A 19,535-nucleotide genomic window follows, 5' to 3' on the forward strand; every position below is an offset into this window, starting at 1 on the left:
TTCTATGGGAACCAAACAGTCCTGGCTCTGAGCCTCAGGAATCACTTACTAGTTATGTGGACATTCACTACTCCCTGTTTTTAAGCCCAGTTCCCCCATCTGTAAGTAGGGAGAGGTTGGTCTCCTGGCAGCGCCGTGGATTTCAGCAAGATCACATCTGTAGAGTAGGTACCACAAGCAGAGAAGCCACTGATTCTGGGACAAAGCTAATGCACAGTGGTGGCTGTCGTGGTCCCTGTGATCACAGTGTTTGTGTCCGGGCCAATCGTCGGTCCTCACTCTGCATCCTGGAGCTGGTATGTAAACTGTGATGGAAAGAGCAAGCTCTGGGCTTCCACCTGGAGCCCCTGCTACACACCTACCCCGTTACCTGGGAGTCTGCTGGGAGTCATGCTCCAGCTGTTCCCTGAGCCTCATCACTGGTCCCTGACAGCAAGCCTTCCCTACTAACTGGGTCAGAGTCCACCTCCCCCACAGTCAGCCCCAGACCAGGCACCCAGCCCTTTCAGGTTGGGGCTAAGAGCAGGCCAGGGAGGGGAGCTTCCTGTAGACAGGCACCCTGCCTCTCACCCCACTGTTGGCTAACCCCTTCCTCGTGACCTTTAGCACCCCAGGACTGGCTAACCAACAAACAAAACCCAACAACAAAGGAAATGGAACCAATCAGGCTAACAGATTCAGACTACAAAATCCCCATTGTAACTTTTTTACCCCATGCTTGCTGGGGGGTGATTAAGGTTTCATCACCTCCACCCTCCTTCAGGGATCACGAGGATAGAGTCGTGATCCCTGAAGGAGGGAGAGTCCAAGGTCCCCACACTCAACAGTGGGGAGACCCCTAGGCAGTCCAGAACCTGTCATAAACTCCCAGGATATGAGCTGCGTGAATAAACAAATCAGCCCCTTCCGAGCTGGGGCTAACTTCTCCGCCAGACTCCTGCTTCCAGCTCTAGGACCCCTTCCCTGCCCAGCGCCACCCCCAGCTCCAAGGGTCAGGGCAGGGAGCAAACTCACAGGCTAAGACCAAGGAAGGATGCAGGGCTGGGAAGGGGTCTGCGGGGGTGCTTAGAGGGACATATCCTTTTCCTAAGCCAGGTGCCCCTCACTGCCACTGCCAGGGGCCTCAGGCTCAGGCTAGGGACTTCCCCGCCCTCGCTGGGCCGGTTGGCTCCTCCGGGAAAGGAAGGAGGGGCTGGCTGTCCCCACCCCAGCCCCAGGACCTGAGCTGAGCAAGTCGCAGCCACCCCTGAGCAGAGCGCGGGCCTGCAGCAGACGGGCCACCAGCCCCATGGCCGGGGCAGTGCAGCAGCGTCTGGGCAGCCTCCTGGTCTTCACCCGTGATGACTTCGAGGGCGACTGGCTCCCCTTGGCCAGTGGCGGCTTCGGCCAGGTGTTTCAGGCGCGGCACAAGCGTTGGCGGACAGAGTTTGCCATCAAGTGCTCCCCCTGCCTTCTGCCAGAAGCCAGCAGGTACCTGTCTGCCCCGCCCCTGACCACAGAGTGGAAACGGGGAACAAGAAACTCTGGAGGGAGGGAGGGCCAGTCAGGGCCGAGGATGAGGATTGTCCTCTCAGTGTTTCTAGACTCTACCCAGTGGCCTGAGTACCCCTGGCTCAGCTGCCTTTGCTTCTGTAACTGAAGTCCAGCTGGTGCGCCACACCTGTTTCTGGAATCCACAGGGGTCATAGGTGAGCAGGAACTACCCTCCAAGAAGCCTTTGCCCCATCTAACCTCCCAAGCTGGCCCTGCCTCCTTTCCTCTGGCACCTTCTGCCTTCTGCGTGTCAGGGCGGCGATGACTGCTCTCGCCGGCCCTCCGCCACCCTCCTGCTCGTCCTCAGACTCTCAGGGCAGGCAGGGCTGGGCTGGCTCGGAGGCTGTGGCACCTGTCTCAGCAATGCCCGGTGACCTGTGGGGAGCCACAGCTGTCTGACGTGGTCCCTGCCCAGGCAGTGCAGGCTGGAGGAGGCTTGGGGGATGGAGATCCTGTCCAGGCCACTTGCTGGCTCTTATGGTGACCGGGCTGAGAGATCCAGCCTGAAATGCTGCCATCTCTGTCCTTGCTTTTGTTTACGACTTCTGCCCATCTCATCATGCTCACCTCTCCCCATTGGTTCCACCCATGCCCACCCTCTCACTGAGGTAGGCTGAAGCCTCACCTTGCTCGCCGCATTGCTGGGCCTGGCTGTGCGTTTGCCCCTGTGCTGCCGTGAAAAAGAGACACTTGCTATGTCTTTTTCCCAGGGTCCTGGGCCTTCAGCTAGAGGGCCTAGGAGGGGGCAGCTCCTATGGGCACCTTATTTCATGTTCTTTGTCATGTCCTCTGAGTTCACCATGCAAGCTCTGAAGACAGCTTCAGGTCCCACACATTCAAGCCAGTTCCTCTTCTAATTCCCAGACCCCACTTGCTCTGTGACTAAAGGCCAAGGGAGACAGCCTCAGACTCTCTCATTGTCCTCCCTTGACCCCTTCCTGCTGCTGAGGAGCAGAGGTAGATGCTAGGATTTGTGCAAACTAGCTACAGCCTTTGAAGGAAAGAACAGAGGGAAACGATGGCACTGACAAGACTAGATGGCTGGACACTGACGATAACTGCACTTTCCTTCCTGAGACTCAGGGACTCCCTGGGTGGAGTGGGCTAAGGATGTAACGACAGTTCTTGCCTGCTCTGGGTGGAGCGCCTGGAATGCTGTACTAGGAGTTTCTGTGTATCACTTCACAGGACCCTCCCTCCACCTCATTCATGCATCCACTTGACAGATGCGTATGACCCTCTTACCATGTCTCAGGCGCTGTGCTAGATCCCGGGGTGTGCTGATGAGTGCAGCAGATAAGGCACTGTTCTCCTGCAGCTTACAGCCCATGGGAAAAAAGACATTCATCAGCTCACCTGCAAGTAAATGGTGAATGTAAGTGTGCTACTGTGAGAAGTATTACAGGAAAGGAGAGAGTTACAGTTCTTTTTTTTATTTTTTAGGTGAGAGGAGGGAAGATAGTGAGGCAAATTCCCACATGTGCCCTGACTGAGATCCACCCAGCAAACCCATCTGGGACCGATGCTTGAGTACTGAGCTATTTTTAGTGCCTGAGGCCAACACAGTTGGACCAACTGAGCTACCCTCATTGCCCATACACTTGAATCAATGGAGCCACCAGCTGAGGGAGGGGAAGAGGGAGAGAAGGAGGGAAAAAAGCAGGAGAAAAGTGGACAGTCGTTTCTCCTGTGTGTCCTGACTGGGGATCGAACCCCAGACATCTATACCCCAGAACAATATTCTATCTATTGAGCTACCAGCCGGGGCCAAGATTCACAGTTCTGTGTGAACTCATTAACATATCTTGACTGAGATCATAAAAAGGCTTTCCTGGGGAAGTTACACTTGAGCTGACATGGGAAGGATGAGTGTGAGTTAAGTAACAGAAGAAGAGAAAACTTTCTAGGAAGAGGCAACAGAATGAGCAAAAGGCCCGTGGCAAGAGGGGAATACTAAGTGAAGGCTGAAATAATGGCTGTTGTGGGTGGAGCTGAGAGAGAGGGAGCAGTGGAAAGCCCTGAGGGGTCTGTAGTCAGGTGGAGGTTGGTGGTGATGGGGAGAAATTGATCAGAATTGCAGGATGGAGAATGGACTAGAATGGTAGAGTGGATGCTGGTCCAGTTAGGAGACTGTTGTCATCCATCATGCAGGCAAGAGACTAGTGGAGTCTAGAATGATGTGTTGGTGATAGAGTGAAAGGGATAGATTACGCAATATTTCGGAGGTAAAAATACATTCAACTTGGTGCTGGATTGGCTATGGGGGCCACATCGAGGAAGCGCGTGACAAGGTTAACCTGATGTGTGGCTTGCCCAGAGGAACAAGGGTCCACTAGAATGTATTTGTTCTGTGAGAACAGAATCTGTGTGTGTTTTGTTCATCACCCTAATTGCTAGAGCTTGGCACAGAGTTGGTGTTCAATAAATATTTTTTGGATTATATTGTTGACAGTAAACAAATAAAACATGAAAATAAGCCCAGGTTTGGAGAGGAAGATCATGAGGTCAGTTCTGTACACGTCAAGAAGAATTGTCAGGTAAACTTCAGAGAAAATGTTCTGAGCTAACGATATTAAATTTGTGTCATTCGTTATATGTAATTGAAGCTAAGACATGGATGACATTTATTCATTTTAAAACAAAGTGAAATCAAAATATCTCTTCATGGAGCTTATAATCTAATGGAGGAAGATAATAAATGAGTAAATAAGTAAACAAACAAACAAACAAATAAATAATTTTATTTATAACACTTATAACCACCTGATATTTTCTTGATTAAAATGCTTACAGGAAGCCCTGACTGGTTGGTTCAGTGGATAGCACATTGGCCTGGCATGCAGGTATCCCAGATTTGATCCTTGGTTAGGGCACACCGGAGAAGCAACCATCCACTTCTCTCCCCTTCTCTTTTCTCCTTCTCTCTTTCTTCCCCTCTCTCAGTCAGTGGCTCGATTGATTCAAGCATTGGCCCCAGATGGAGGTTGCACAGTGGGTCCCAGTCAGAGCACATGTGGGAATCTGTCAGTCTCTCCCCTCTCACTTAAAAAAAAAACAAAACCCAGAAAACAAAAAAGCCCTAAGGAAGGGTGAGTAATCTGCTCTTCCAAAAATACATTTGATCTAGAAACGTTAAGCTGTTGCCCACTTCTATATGGGGGGAGTGAGGTTTTGCTGATGTTAGGGTAGGGTTGCTATTTCATCTAGACTTGAAATCCTAAGTAGATACCATTTGAGTAGAGAATTGAAATAAATAAACAAGCCATATGGCCTTAGGGAGAAGTATTCTAGGCAGAAGAAACAGCAAGTACAAAGGTCCTGAGGTGGGAACATGCTTGCCATGGTGGAGGAGCAGCAAGAGGCTAGTTTGGCAAGAGCAGAATCAGGAAGGGGGTGATGAGTAGGAGAAGAGATCAGGGAGCAGTGTCTGCGGCTGATCATGGAGGACTTTATAGGCTGTTGTCAGAACCTCGGCTTTTCCTGTGACTGAGAAGAGAGCCCTGAACGGTCCAGGGCAGAGTAGTGACATGCTCTGACTGGCATTTACAAGTGTTGCTCTGGCTGCTGGGTGGATCACAGATGGGGGAGGAGAAGGGAGAGAAGCAGGGAGACCCATTAGGAGGCTTGGGCCAAGATGCCAATGGGTAGAAGTGGTGAGAAACGGTCAAATTCTGACTCTATTTTCAAGGTAGATCTGACAGAATGTGCTGAGGGACTGGCTGTGGGAAGGAGAGGGAGAGGGGAGTCAAGGATGACATCAGGACCTTTGAGGACTAGGAGCTAGAGGCCCCAGTCACTGGGGTGAGGATGACTAAGGGAGGAACAGGTTTTAGGAGGAATCAAGAGTTCAGCTCCAGACACGTTAAGTGTCAGATAACTCCATTAGAGATGCTGAGGTTGTCTAGAGACAGAAGATAGAATGAGAAGATGAAGGAAGGGGATGAGGGCCCGGGGTGGTGTCGGGTCACAGGACTGGAGCCTGCAAGGGAAATGGAGGAGTGAACAGGAGAGAGGGGGCAATCCTGGGGAGTGTCGGCACGTGGCTGAGGGAAGTGAGCATTTCAAGAAGAAAAAGAAAGAGTGAGAGGTCTGACCCTGTAAACTGAGAACTGAAAATTGTTCATAAGCTAGAACAACGCGGAGTCGTTGGTAACCTTAGCAACAGCTGAATCCAGATGAAAAGGGTAGTGGGAGGTGAGGAAAAGAGGGACAGCAGGCATGGCAAGTGCTCTCTCAAGTCTGGGTGTTAAGGGGAGCCATGCAGGTACTGTTGCCCCAGTTTACAGGTAAGAAACGAGGGTTCAGGGCTTACCTATTCAAGTCATCAGAAATTAAGTGGCAAAACTGGGATTTGAAATCAGGGCAAAGTGCCCTCAGATCCATTGCTTGTTGTCCACTTCACGACAGATGTCTCAGTTCCTGTGAACTCAGAAAGACGCAAGGAGACAGATAAAAGTACTGCAGAGGTGGCGGGAGCTTTCTGGGACAACAGAGAAGTCAAGACAACAGCAGGAGGATGGCCCAGCCAGCCCGCTCAGATTCGTGGCAGAGCCAGTGGCCTTTTCCAGAGCTTGGGAGTGGCTGGCTGGCTCCCAGGAGGCATGTAAGCAAGTCTCCAGCCACCTCTGACTGCAGTGCCAGCACAGCTTTGAAAAGACTGTGTTGTTAAAAATGCCATCTCTCCCTAATCCCTATCCTGCAGTCCCCAAACAGTCTGTGGCAATTAGCGTGTTTATTGCTCTGTGGACACATTCAGTGAAAAGAGCAGGAAGTTTTGCAAATGCTTTATTTTCTAAGTGCTTCCCTGTTCTACAAAGAACAAAGCGTTGTGCTGTGTGCATGGTCCTGAGCTTGTGGCGGAATGGCTGTAGTTTATCCATAAAATGGGACGCCACGCGGCCCTACAGTTCTCGCTCCAGGAGAATAACATTGTAGGGTACGCTCAGGCTGCACTGACAGGGAAGGCTGCTCACAAACCAGCCCTTACTGTGGGACAGAAATGGGAGACAGTTAGGAGGGGCTGAAAGGGTTGGGGTAAAGGGAGACAGAGACTGACGTTGGAAATGGACTGTAAGAAATTAACACAGCCCAACTCTGGAAACTGAGAATACTGGCCGTTTAATTTTTTTTTTAACTCGCTGTATTTCTTAGATTTTTCTATATGAGCTATATGTATTACTTTCATAATCAAAATGTCAATAAATAATATTTTGAAATAGATGCAGGAGGCATAGTTTTGATCCTCCGGGGGCTTGCCACCTACCAGAGGGAGATAGACACGCGGTCAGAATGAATGGCAAGCTTTCTGTGACCACTCCGATTAGAGTGAAATTGCTCCTAAACTTGCAAACTCCTTTACTTCCTGTCTTCTTCCTGCTGGCCATACAGACCCTAATCCGTAAGTCCTGCTGGACATCCCTTCCTGTCTCTCTGTCCTCCTCTCCGACCTCACGGGCTCCCGAGGCCTCTCGGGTCTGCACAGCCTGGTGCATCGAGCCCAGTTTGTGTGCTCTGCTAGCTGCTCTCGTAATTAATGCGTCACCTCCCTCTGTCTTCCCCCTACACAGCTTTGATGTGAATGGCCTCATTGAAGAAGCAACCAAAATGGAGAAGATCAAGTTTCAGCACATCATGCCCATCTATGGGGTGTGCAAGCAGCCCCTGGGCATCGTGATGGAGTTCATGGCCAGCGGCTCCCTGGAGAAGGTGCTGCCCACCCACAGCCTCAGCTGGCAGCTCAGATTCCGCCTCATCCATGAGACCAGCCTGGCCATGAACTTCCTCCACAGCATGAAGCCACCTCTGCTCCACTTGGACCTCAAGCCAGGCAATATCCTCTTGGATGGCAGCATGCACGTCAAGGTGAGGACCCCGGTCCACCTTTGCCCCCTTTCTACTTTGGAGTCTTCTCCAGGTGAGCAGGACTGTTTACCCATCTGACTGGCCAGTCAAGAGTTTTAAGCAGCCTCCTTCATGGACAAATGCTGAGGGCAGGAATCACACCTAAAGCAGAGCAGGATTAGCAGCACCATCTGGTGCATGAAGTGTGGTGTCAGGATGGCTGCAGTGACACTCTTTGGGCCTTGGTCTAACATTTCTGATGTGGGTAGAATCTCTGGCCTTCCCATTCTTTGCTTCAGGTGAAGATGTGTGTAAATGAGATGACTGTATAAAAGGTCTTGATGGCCATCTTTCTCAGTTCCTAACACACACAACAGTCTTTTTCTGCCCCAGGACTCCTGCATATTCTGTTCCCGCTGTCAGGAAAAGTGCTCTCACATTGCCCTCTGTATCTAACGAGGGACTTTCAGCTTTCAGCATAAATATCACTTCCACAGGGAGGTCTTCCCCAGTGCACCCCGCAGGGCCCTGTCGCATACCCTTATTGTACCCGTCTCTTCCTATTGCTAACCCCGATTGTAAGTATGTAACCAAAAGTAAAACTATTTCCATTAGTGACACTACCTCTTATCTGAATCATCATTTAGGATAGTAATGGGTGTGAGCACCTCATCAGTTCTGTCCGCCCTCTGGTCCTCAGTACCCAACCTAGCTGCCGCTCAGTAAAGGGTCAACTGGCGTAAGAATGAATCAGTGGATGGAAGCAAAGAGGGAATAACTATTCATGGTGCAAATGCTAAGGGGACGTGGAAGTGAAATGAACAGCAACTCACCAAAGACAGCACCCTTATTCACAGTCCCTCTGGATGAAGGCAGCACCGACCATGGACTACTATGTGCCAGGCGCTATTCTACATGTTTTGTGTTTTTTTGCATATTTACCCATTTAATGCTCATAAAAGCATATTATTTCAACTTTATAGATGAAGAAACTGAGGCTCTGAAAAGATAACTTACCCAAGACTTTCCAGGTCACATATACGGTAGAGGTGGGGAGAGTCCACACTCTTAGCGCCACTCTGTACTGGAAGGGGCGAGAAGCCAAGGTGGCTCCTTGCAAGCAAGACTGTGCTGCTGCCTTGTCCCCACCTCTGGCTTCCTCCCAGATTTCGGACTTTGGCCTGTCCAAGTGGATGGAACAGTCGACCCAGCCGCAGTACATGGAGAGGTCGGCTCTGCGGGGCACCATCAGCTACATCCCCCCTGAGATGTTCCTGAACAGTAACAGGGCCCCAGGGCCCAAATATGATGTGTACAGGTAAGAGAGAGGCTGGGCACCCTCTGCAAATTCAGGGAGTAGCTAGTTGTCGCCACCCTGCCTGAACCCCGTGGCCCAAAGCGCAGGGCAGGACAGGGAGGATGTCTGACCCTTCCCTGCCAACGGGGGAGGGGAGTATGGAGAGGAACTGGGGCTGGAGAGGACTTGCCTGAGACTGTGTGGTCTGTGGGGCCCTGACTGGATGACCGTGGATATCCAAGGTCACTCAGGGAGCACTTTCCCCGTTTACAGCTTCGGGATCGTCCTCTGGGAGATCCTCACTCAGAAGAAACCCTACGCAGGTAGCAGACAGAGGTGGTGCCCTCAGATGGGGGCCCAGGAGGGCTTGTGGCAGGGCTGAGGGTTTGTGGGGACAAGACCCATGGCAGGTTCACCCTGGCCGGATAGCTCGGTTGGTTAGAGCATTGTCCCGATACACAGAAATTGCTGGTTCAATTCCTGGTCAGAGTACATACAGGAACAGATAGATGTTTCTGTCCCTCTCTCTCTACCTTCCTTTTTCTCTAAAATAATAACAAAAAGGCTAGTGGCAGGGGCCCCCATCCGCACCCTCCTGGCTCCCCACCTACTTCCTGGAGCTTACCTGCAGGGAAGCAGGAAGGCCGCACACACCAGCCCAACCCAGGCTTTCCGTGTGCTCTTTCCGCACCCCTCCCCCACAAACGCAGAAAACAGACCGTCAGGAAACTGGATAATCGAGCAAAGTTGAAAGTCATGTTCATGACTAGTCCTGGTATCTCTGGACTGTAAGGGTCTACAGCGTGGGGTCACGTCTGGTCTTGGTACGGGAGGTGGCTGGAGCTGGTCCAGAGACCTGAACAGAAAGCGGGCCGCAGTCTAGCTGTTCAGGCCCCACGCACCGACTGAGGCCCTGCTGGGTACAGCACCCTGTGGGGTTGCTCGGAGCCCGCCTCCTGGCCAGTCATTGCGCCCGCCGCCCCTCCCGGCACCCCAGAGCCTGGGCCTCCTTTTTCAGGCCTCAACATGATGAACGTCATCATCCGAGTGGCTGCCGGCGTGAGGCCCTCCCTGCCTTCTGTCTCTGTCCAGTGGCCAGGGGAGGCCCAACAGATGGTGGACCTAATGCGGTGCTGTTGGGACCAGGACCCCAAGAAGAGGCCCTGCTTTCTAGGTTCTCGCCCAGCCTGGCCAGCCCAGGAATTGAGCGGTGGGGCGGGGCTGGGCACGAGGGGAGGGCTGAGAGAGGAAGTGATGGAAGGCCCAGGCCACTCCTGAGTGCTCTGCAGAGGGGGCCCTGCAGGGCCTTGGGCAGAGCCTGTGCCGCAGTGTAGGGAAGGTGGCCCGGCGGGCAGGGCGCTGAGACTGCAGCTGGCCGGCCTCTGGGAGCTCACTGTGCACCTTGTGGCAGTAAGGCAGCTGGGTCCGGCTTTCCAGTTCCTACAGTGTCCTCATTCATAAAATGTCCCCAGACCATGAGATCACTGCGCACATATGCACATATGTGGCAATGTGAGCATCTTAGAGGTCACCTAGTCCTTCCCTCATTTTATGGAAAAGGACAGACCCTCAGAGGGGCAACTTGCCAAACGTGGCCTTGCTGAGCTACGGCTGGGACCCATGTTTTCTGCTTCCTGGTCTCACTCAAGGATATGTGTGAGCCCAGGAATGGGTTTTGGGGTTAGCAAGGGACACAAGAAATGCAGGATATCTAAAATGGGACTGCTACTCAGCCTGTTTCTTCTTTTACTGTCTCTTCTTTGAGGAGCAGATATCACATTTGAGACAGACATGCTGCTGTCCCTGCTCCAGAGTCCTGTGACAGACCCCAAGAGCGAGGCCTTGGCCAGGAAGGTGTCCTGCAAACCGTCTCTTTGCCGGCCCCTGGAGGTGAGTGGTGGGCTGGGCATGGTCTCTGGCCTGCACTGAGGATGCACGCACAGGTGGGGCCTTCACAAAGCCAACTGGCTGAGGCGGAAATGGGCACCCAGCCCACACTCTGCCAGCCAAGCCAGGCTGCCTAAGCCAAGCTTAGGTTGTGCAAAGCTCCTCAGCCCTAAGAAAGACATGCCTTCCCTGGGGTGTGGGAGAAAGCAGAGCCCTCCCAGGCTGTCCTGCTGGGCGCTCAGCACCACCACTCTGTTCTGCCTGTCCCCAGCAGGGCAGCCAGCATGGCTGGTGTGGGGCTCCCTGCTTCTCATGGAGGTCGAGCCCTGGGCTGCCTCTTTCCAGCAGGGTTCCCTCTTCCCGGGGTTTTCCTTTAGACACAGCTGGTGGTGAGAATGGCTCAGGAGGGGGCTCCCAGGACACAGCAGGATGGAGAATACTAGACAGAGGGAAGGAGTAAAAGGGGGCGTGGACCCAAACAGCCCCGCTGATCCATCCTTGTGTCTCCTGGTTCTCCCTCCCAGGTCAGAGAGGAGGTCTGCCAGGAGCTAACAGACAGCGGTGAGTCCGCAGTGCCACAGCGGGAACCAGAGGGTTTGTGGCAGGAGAGAAAGTGGACTCTCACTCTTTCCCCTCCCTGGCCCCCTGCCTCCTCCCCAGGCATCAGAGAATAAAGAAAAGAACCGACACCTAGCGCACCCTATACTAATGAAATCAGAATCCCTGGGGGGTTGGCCTGGAGGTAATTTTTATTTTTTGAAATTATTGCTTTTAATTTTAATAAGCCACTGGGCAGAACAGAAGGAAGTCGGTCCTAATGGCCTCAAGAGTTCAGACCATAGAGCTCCAAAAATTTATTTTCAACTGGCATTTATTTGTGCCAAGTATTCCTCTGAAAGTTCTTACCTACACAATTTATCTTCACAATTGTAGTATGAGGTGGGCATTGTTTGTGTCCCCCTTAAGGATCAAGACCTGGAGGCTCAAAGAGTCAGAGTGAGTAAGGTCACATGATGCTGAGGGGTGAGGTCAGGATTTGCACCCCACCCAGGCTTTCTGCCTCAGTCATGCTTTTAAAGAATATATATATATTTAAAAGTTTTGGCCCTGGTTGGTGGCTTAGTGGATAGAATGTTGACCCAGCGTGTGGATGTCCCAGGTTTGATTCCTGGTCACGGCACACATGAGAAGCTTCCATCTGCTTCTCTCCCTCTCTCTTTTCTCTCTCTCTTTTCCTGTCAAGCAGCCAGTGGCTTGATTGGTTCTAGAATCAGCCCCAGGCGCTGAGGATAGTTCAGTTGTTCTGAGCGTCTGCCTCAGGTGCTAAAAATAACTTGGTTGATTCCAGCATTGGCCCCAGATGGGGGTTGCTGGGTAGATGGATCCTAGTCAGGGCCCATGCAGGAGTCTGTCTCACCAACAACCCTCCTCTCATTAAAAAAAAAAAAAAAAAAATCTATTGATTTTAGAGAGAGGGAGAGAGAAGCATCAATTTGTTGTTTCACTTATTTATGCATTCATTGATTGATCCTTGCATGGGCCCTGACCAAAGGTTGAATCCACAACTTTGGCATATCTGGACAACGCTCTCTTACCGACTGAGGACCTGGCCAGGACTCTACCTCACTCTGACAGGAAGAACTGCCAGAGTCAGTTCTCTAGGGCAGTGGATCCCGCATGGAGATCTGTGGTATCAGGAGAGACACTTCATAGGCTCTGTTCCTGGACAGTACTCTCAGAAGGCAGGGGGTGGCCAGGATGACCTCTGGACAGGTCAGAGGTCCTTTCTGAGCCCCATCTCCCCCCCAGCAGACTCAGGAGACTGCCTGCAACGGCTTCTGCAGCTCTCAGACCGTGCAAACCTGGTTCCGTGCAAGGAGGAGCTGCCTGTCTATGAGAACAAGGTCACCCCCCTCCACTTCCTGGTGGCGCAGGGCAGCGTGGAGCAGGTGAGGCTGCTGCTGGCCCATGAGGTTGACGTGGACTGCCAGACAGCCTGCGGCTACACACCCCTCCTCATCGCCGCCCAGGACCAGCAGTCTGACCTCTGCGCCCTGCTCCTGGAGCATGGTGCCGACGCCAACCTGGCAGATGAAGATGGCTGGGCCCCGCTGCACTTCGCAGCCCAGAATGGCGACGACCGGACCGCCCGCCTGCTTCTGGACCATGGGGCCCGCGTGGCCGCCCAGGAGCACGAGGGGTGGACCCCGCTCCACCTGGCTGCACAGAACAATTCTGAGAAGGTGGCGCGGCTCCTGGTCTCCCATCGGACTGACCCCAACCTGAGTGAAGCTGAGGGCAAGACCCCTCTCCATGTGGCTGCCTACTTTGGCCACATCAGCCTGGTTAAGCTGCTGACAGGACAAGGGGCTGAGCTGGATGCTCAGCAGAGAAACCTGAGAACCCCCCTGCACCTGGCAGTGGAGCAGGGCAAAGTGAGAGTCATCCAACACCTACTGAAGAGTGGGGCAGCCCCCGACGCCCTGGACCAGAATGGCTACAGTCCACTGCACACCGCGGCTGCCAGGGGCAGATACCTCATCTGTGAGATGCTGCTCAGGTATGGGGCCAGCCTCGAGCTGCCGACCCAGCAGGGCTGGACGCCCCTGCATCTAGCAGCCTACAAGGGCCACCTGGAGATTGTCCATCTGCTGGCTGAAAGCCATGCGGACGTAGGGGCTTCTGGGGGCATGAACTGGACACCCCTGCACCTGGCTGCCCGCCACGGGGAGGAGACAATAGTGGCGGCGCTGCTGCACTGGCGGGCTGACCCCAATGCTGCCGAGCAGTCAGGCTGGACACCCCTCCACCTGGCGGTCCAGAGGGGTGCTGTCCTAACTGTCATCACCCTACTGGGGCACGGCGCCGATGTTCATGCTCGCAACAAGAGAGGTTGGACCCCTGCCCACCTGGCTGCCCTGAAGGGCAACATGGCCATCCTCAATGTACTGGTCAAAGCCGGTGCCCAGCTGGACGTCCAGGATGGGGAGGACTGCACACCCCTGCAGCTGGCCCTCCGGAGCCAAAAGCAGAGCATCGTCGCCTTCCTAGAGGGCAAGGAGCCCCCACTGGCCGTTCTGGGCAGTGCTGAGCCTGGAGACCAGATGGAAGTGTAGACCACCTGGGGCCTCCTTACCATGAGGGCGAGGGGTTGAGGGAAGTGAGGCTGGGCTTCTGGCCGGGCCCCTTCCCTACTTGTCACCAGCCCCTTCGACCTTGAGAGGAAACAGGGACCCGGTCCCCTAGGAGACAGAGGGACAGGGAGAGCGGCACAGAGGATGTAGCTGGGAAAGGGCTCTGGCTTGGAGAGGTCCCTGCAATACGTCCTCCAAGTGCCTCTCTGGCAGACCCCGGCCGCCTCCTCCTCTGCCTGGACTCAAGCCCCAAAATGAATTCCCCTTTCATGCCCAGCACTCCTGTCACATTTTACCAGGTATGCCTGGGCTCACAGGACCTTTTCTCTCCTAGAAACCCTGTCTGCAGACAGAGTGCCTCCTGCCAGCTCAGGTCTGTGTGACTCCAGCCCTCCCTGGGTGGGCCCGGAGAGCCAGACCCCTGCTTTGTGTGGGGCGGAGCTGAAAGATCAGAGGGTACTGCTTCTCACTGAAAGCCCAGCCAGCCCCCTATTGCTAGAGTGGCCATACCTGCTTAGTGGCCCTGGTCCCAGTGCTTGGGCCTTCCACAGGCTGTTAGAGGGGAAAGAAGGTTGTGTTCCAACTGCCCGTGAGAGATCCTTCACAGGGCACTCAGTCCCTGGTCTCTTTGACCCACCTTTGCTGTGCCCAGTTCTATGACTCAGTTCAAACCTCGTAGTCAATAAAGCCATGGATTTGAGAGTCTCCTTCAGAGATGGACTGGCCTGTGGAGCTAGGTTGTACATAGGGGCCAGTCATGTTAGTATGGTGTGTGTGTGTGTGTGTGTGTGTGTGTGTGTGTGTGTGTGTGTGAAGTCACACGGGGAGGTGGCGGGGGAGGACGTGGGCAGTAGCAGCAGTGACAGTGAGGAACAGGTTATCTGGGCTCCATCTGGACTCATAGGACAGGGCCTTTCCTGTCTAGCCGAAGCTCACAGATCTCCCCAGCAACCACACCCTGGTCTCCCATCAGCTGGCCTGGCCTGTCTTGCTGGTTCTGGGACAGGCTGGGGCTGCTCACATGCACCTTGTATGATGCTCAGCAGACAGCTGACATCTATGTCCCCTCTGGCTCTGCCAGGGCTGGCAGCCACTGGGAGGCAGTGGAGTGGGGCTGTGAGCAGGGCAGGACAGGTGACCTAAGGGTCCTACCCTGCTCCCCTCGACCTTCCCACACTGCAGGAGCAACCTCTCCAACTCAAGGATCTCTTGTAATTGTCTGAGAAAAAGACTCTTCTGCCCCAACTAATGGACAGCTCCAAGCCCCAGCTGGTGGGCAGTCCTGCCTTTGTGTGTCACCCTCCTGGGCTGGGTGTGGGGACATTCGTTGGCAGCCTATGTTAGTGTGGGACGAGAGGGGCAAAGCAGAGGAAACCTATTGTCCCACTCACAGGCCAAGTTCATGAGTCACTTTTAGTGGAGCTGGCAGCATTGCCACCCATCCTGTGGGCCCTGAACACTTCACCCCACCTTGGCACAGCCTATGATCCCCATGGGGACCCTTAGGAGCAGCACTGAGCTGGGCTATGCCCTAGAATAGTGGTTACAAATCAGCCCTTCACGTTAGAATGTCCTGGGTGAGGTGTGTTTGGAGGGGGGCTGGGATAGAGGGGCTTATTTAGTACCTGGCGTTACCCTCGACCAATGAACCCAGAACCTCCAGGATAGCATCCTGGTGTTAGTGAGCGAGTGGCCAGGCTGAGAACATCCACCAGGGGGCGGCCTGTGGCTTTGCTCTGTGCCATTCCTTAGGGTTCCTACAAAAACCGTCACTGGCCAGCAGCCCAGGGTGGGGGCCTTTTCCTCTCCGGGTTGGATGAGTGGGGAGTCCTGAGGACTGGGGCGGGGCAGGTACTCCACAGACTGTCCCATCCTCCTACTCTTTGCAGTTGCCTGGCCGTTCTCCTTTACCCCAGACTAAGCGTTAGGGAAGACATAGTTAAAATTGCTCTTGGAGGTTCTGCCTTTCCTAGAACGTGCTGGAGAGGAAGAAGGAGGGGAGAGGCACAGTGCTGTTTGCCCCTTGTACCCTGAGGTCTGGGTCTGGCTCCCCATCTAGGGTGCAGATGAACCAGTGAAGGGATGTGAGCCATGTGAGCCGAGATCAATCCATGGAAACAGGGAGGAGTGAACCACAGAGGAACAACAGTATCTGTCTTACTTTATCGGAAAGAGTTTGAGGGAAAACCTTGAAGAAAGGAGTTACAAAAGTTAGATGATCTTTGTGCCTGTGGGGCAGCTTTGTTTGGCTTGCTAGCGGGTTTACCAGCTGCAAGCACTTGATTAGTGCATGAGCACGTGGCAGAGGCACGTGTGCATAGCCTATATAAGGCTACGGGTGCTTCCCCTGGGTGGCGAGTCTCCCAGACAGCTCTCCCACCACCATGAGGTGTGGTTTTCCTTGCTCCCTTGCCCTTATTGCGAATAGCAGATTTTCCTTTGTTTATTATCTCTTTCATTTTTGTTGTTTATTTGCTCCCCGTCTTTGTGAGCCTCCAATAAACGGGAATGGCCTGACGCTTTCTGGCTCCACAGTTTCTCTACTGTCTGACCAAATTCAATGTGGCCTGCCTGGCCTCGGCCACCAGCATTACAGTGCACCTGTTGTCCTATGAATGGCAGGGACCCCATGAGGATTCAGGCATGACTAGCCCTAGGAATCATTTCAGCTCTGAGGACCTGTGGGTCGGCTGTGTTAGGCTTGCTCATGGGTTACCAGCTGCAAGCACTTTGCTTGATTGGTATGTGAGTGCGTGGCTGCGCCATGTGTGTACAGCCTATATAAGGCTATGAGTGCTTGTGCTCGAGAGAGATGGGGGATTGCAGATGACAGATTGCTTTTGAGGGGCCATTTTGCTGTTTGTTTGCCTGAGAGGCAGTTTCCCCTGCCTCTGTGCTTGTCTGCCACTGTGAGACTTTATTAAACAGAATGGCCCTAATGCTTTCTGGCTCCACAGTTTCTCTACCATCTGCCTGACTCCAATATGGACCTGCCTGGCCTCGGCCACTGGCATTACAGGACCCCAGGGCCTGGGTTGAGATCATGAGACCCCTGCTTCCTGCACTTTCTTCCTCCGAGAGAGAGCTGGGGTAGGCATGCGAGGGCTGTTCCAACCAGCACAACCCTGCTGGTACCTCCTTCTCACTTGCAAACCACCAATTCCAGACACACACCCTTACAGGCACACACAGCATCACCCTGAGTCCCCTTTCCACAGCTGCCTTTTAATGGTTTTCTGGGGTGTTGAGAATTGGGTTATAGTGGGCCCTTGAAATTCTCAGGGAGAAAGTATGCAGTTGAATCTCAAACTCTGTTTGAGGGAGATTTGGGTCAAGCAGGACAGGAACTCTTTTTTTGTTGTTTTTTTTTGTTTTGTTTTGTATTTTTCTGAAGTTGGAAACGGGGGAGGCAGTCAGACAGACTCCCGCATGCACCCGACAGGGATCTACTGGGCATGCCCACCAGGGGGTGATGCTCTTCCCATCTGGGGCGTTGCTCTGTTGCAACCACAGCCATTCTAGTGCCTGAGGCAGAGGCCATGGAGCCATCCTCAGCGCCTGAGCCAACTTTGCTCCAATGGAGCCTTGGCTGTGGGAGGGGAAGAGAGAGACAGAGAGGAAGGAGAGGGGAGGGGTGGAGAAGCAGATGGGCACTTCTCCTGTGTGCCCTGGCTGGGAATCGAACCCAGGACTCCTGCACGCCAGGCCGACGCTCTACCACTGAGCCAACTGGCCAGGGCCAGGACAGGAACTCTTAAGTTACCTACTGTGCATTTCCGCTTGGACCTTCTACCCTCAATGTGTCCCAAACCAAGCATTCCCCTCCCCCGCCCCCACAAGCCTGTTCCTCAGCTGTGCTCCCACGTGTTCACTGAAGGTACCCCAAGTCCTAATGTAGGAGTTACCCCGGACCGGCCTGTCCAACAAAACACTCTCTGAGACGGTGGAACCTCCTCTCTCTGCAGCTGTTTAAGAGGATAGCCACCAGGTCTCCGTGCTATTGAGCATTTGAACTGTGGCTAGTGGCACCGAAGAAACATTATTTTAATTTCAGTAAGTTAGACTGAAGCAGTTACACTGAGTCTATACTCTCAAGATCCAGCGTGCTTCTCCCGACCTTTGAAGCCTTCTCTGACTGCCTGGTTAGAGATGGCCACTGTGTCGACATCCCATGCAGTAAGGTTCAGAGAGCCCGTGGCTGGCTCAGGATGAGCGGTGTCACTACGTGTGCTTATGTCTGCACACACAGTCCTCTCCAGGTATGCCGCCCCAGCTTACTGAACCAGGTCATGGCAGCATGGTTGTTGCTGTAAGCAGTAAGAGGAGAGGGTAGTTGCCAAACTGGGCTGAGGCACAGAGGGAGGCTCCCGGGAGCTGGGAAGTAGAGAGATAGAGGCTTTGAGGACAGACCAACCTGGGTACAAACCCTGCCGTGCCCCCACGAGTGTGTGACCTCAGTTTGCTGGGACTCTCAGCCTCGTGTGCATCATTGCACAGCTGTAATGCTTCTCTCACTGACTGGCAGGAACGACTGAGTCAGCTCCCATGTGGGCCAGGGGAAGGCAGCTGGGAGCACTCCACACATTGCTTTCTGACAGTTTCTCCCAAGTCAAAGGGATTTTTCTCTTGGAAGGGTGCACAGACAAGCCAGCTTCCGGATTCTCTTGGCAACATGCTCATTGTAATGCTGGCGGCTGAGGTCAAGGAGGTTCACATTAGATTTGGGCAGAGGGTAGAGACACTGCAGAGCCAAAAAGTGTCAGGCCATACCCATTTAATAAAGTCTCACAACAGCGGACAAGCACACAGGCAGGGGAAACCGCTTCTCAGGCAAACAAACAGGAAAATGGCCCCTCACAGTGGCTGGCTGGCTGGCTGGCTGGCTGGCTGGCTGGCTGGCTGGCTGGCGGGGGGGGGGGGGGGGGGGGGGGGGGGCAGACAACCTGCACTTCCCCAATTCCCCATCTCTCTCGAGTGCAAGCACCCATAGCATTATACAGGCTGTGCACACGTGCCTCTGTCACGTGCTCATGCACTAATCAAGCAAAGTGCTTGCAGCTGGTAACCCCTCCCGCAAGCCTAACACAGCTGCCCCACAGGCATGGAAGCCGCTGCCTATCTTCCTTGGCTGGTCAATCCAAGGGCAGAAGGGGCAGCCTTCCTGTACTCCTTGGCGTGTGTGACACAGATACCAAACCAGTGTCAGGCAGCTGTAGGGCAGGGGGAAGCCCCTCTGTAGGTTGTGCCCATTGACTCAGAACTTTGAGGACCATCTGTCAATTGGATTATCCTGAGCCCTAAGAGCCACACAGCAGGGTTAGTGTTAGCAAAGCAAGGTGGCCAGGTCTGCATCCAGCAGGGGAGGGGGGTGTCCAGGGCTGATGCTGGACCTCACTCTGCTTGCAGATGAGCAACAGCAGTGTAAGAGCAGTGTAAGGACTCACCCGCACAGGGAACGGCAGGAGGGTGAACACAGGGTGAGCAAAAGGAGGTTTACAGTTGTTTGTACCAAAAATAATACAATACTTAATAATGATACAAGAATAAACTCTTTACATACAACTTGTGGGGCAGCTGTGTTAGGCTTGCTCGCTGGTTTACTGGCTGCAAGCCCTTTGCCTGGTTAGTGTGTGAGCCCGTGGCAGCGCCACGTCTGTATAGCCTATACAAGGCTATGGGTGCTTGTGCTCAGGGGGATTGCGGATGCGCAGATTGCCTGCCTGTCACTGTCAGGGGCCATTTTGCTGTTCATTTGTCTGAGAGGCAGTTTCCCCTGCCTGTGTGCTTGTCTGCCATTGTGAGACTTTATTAAACAGAATTGTCCAACACTTTCCGGCTCCGCA

The 19,535-nt window shown here is 53.7% G+C and overlaps 1 protein-coding gene across 1 annotated transcript; it reads left to right on the plus strand.

Moving 5' to 3' along the window:
* The first annotated feature begins 1,288 nt into the window (after positions 1-1,288).
* On the plus strand, positions 1,289-14,437 carry ANKK1 (ankyrin repeat and kinase domain containing 1). The gene is made up of 8 exons (XM_066253626.1): positions 1,289-1,470; positions 7,101-7,395; positions 8,541-8,692; positions 8,945-8,994; positions 9,690-9,845; positions 10,443-10,561; positions 11,083-11,119; positions 12,371-14,437. The coding sequence occupies exons 1-8, from the start codon at positions 1,289-1,291 to the stop codon at positions 13,672-13,674; spliced, it is 2,295 nt and encodes a 764-aa protein (XP_066109723.1). The 3' UTR covers positions 13,675-14,437.
* The last annotated feature ends 5,098 nt before the right edge of the window (positions 14,438-19,535 follow it).

Source organism: Saccopteryx bilineata, chromosome 1 (genome assembly GCF_036850765.1).
Source record: "Saccopteryx bilineata isolate mSacBil1 chromosome 1, mSacBil1_pri_phased_curated, whole genome shotgun sequence".
In the NCBI taxonomy this organism is placed as follows: domain Eukaryota; kingdom Metazoa; phylum Chordata; class Mammalia; order Chiroptera; family Emballonuridae; genus Saccopteryx; species Saccopteryx bilineata.

Excerpts from the sequence above, each read along its gene's own strand:
- ANKK1 (XM_066253626.1), top strand. The coding sequence starts at position 1,289 with ATGGCCGGGGCAGTGCAGCAGCGTCTGGGCAGCCTCCTGGTCTTCACC. Across the intron at positions 1,471-7,100 it reads CTTCTGCCAGAAGCCAGCAG|CTTTGATGTGAATGGCCTCA; the intron begins GTACCTGTCTGC and ends CCCCCTACACAG. Across the intron at positions 8,693-8,944 it reads CCCAAATATGATGTGTACAG|CTTCGGGATCGTCCTCTGGG; the intron begins GTAAGAGAGAGG and ends CCCCGTTTACAG.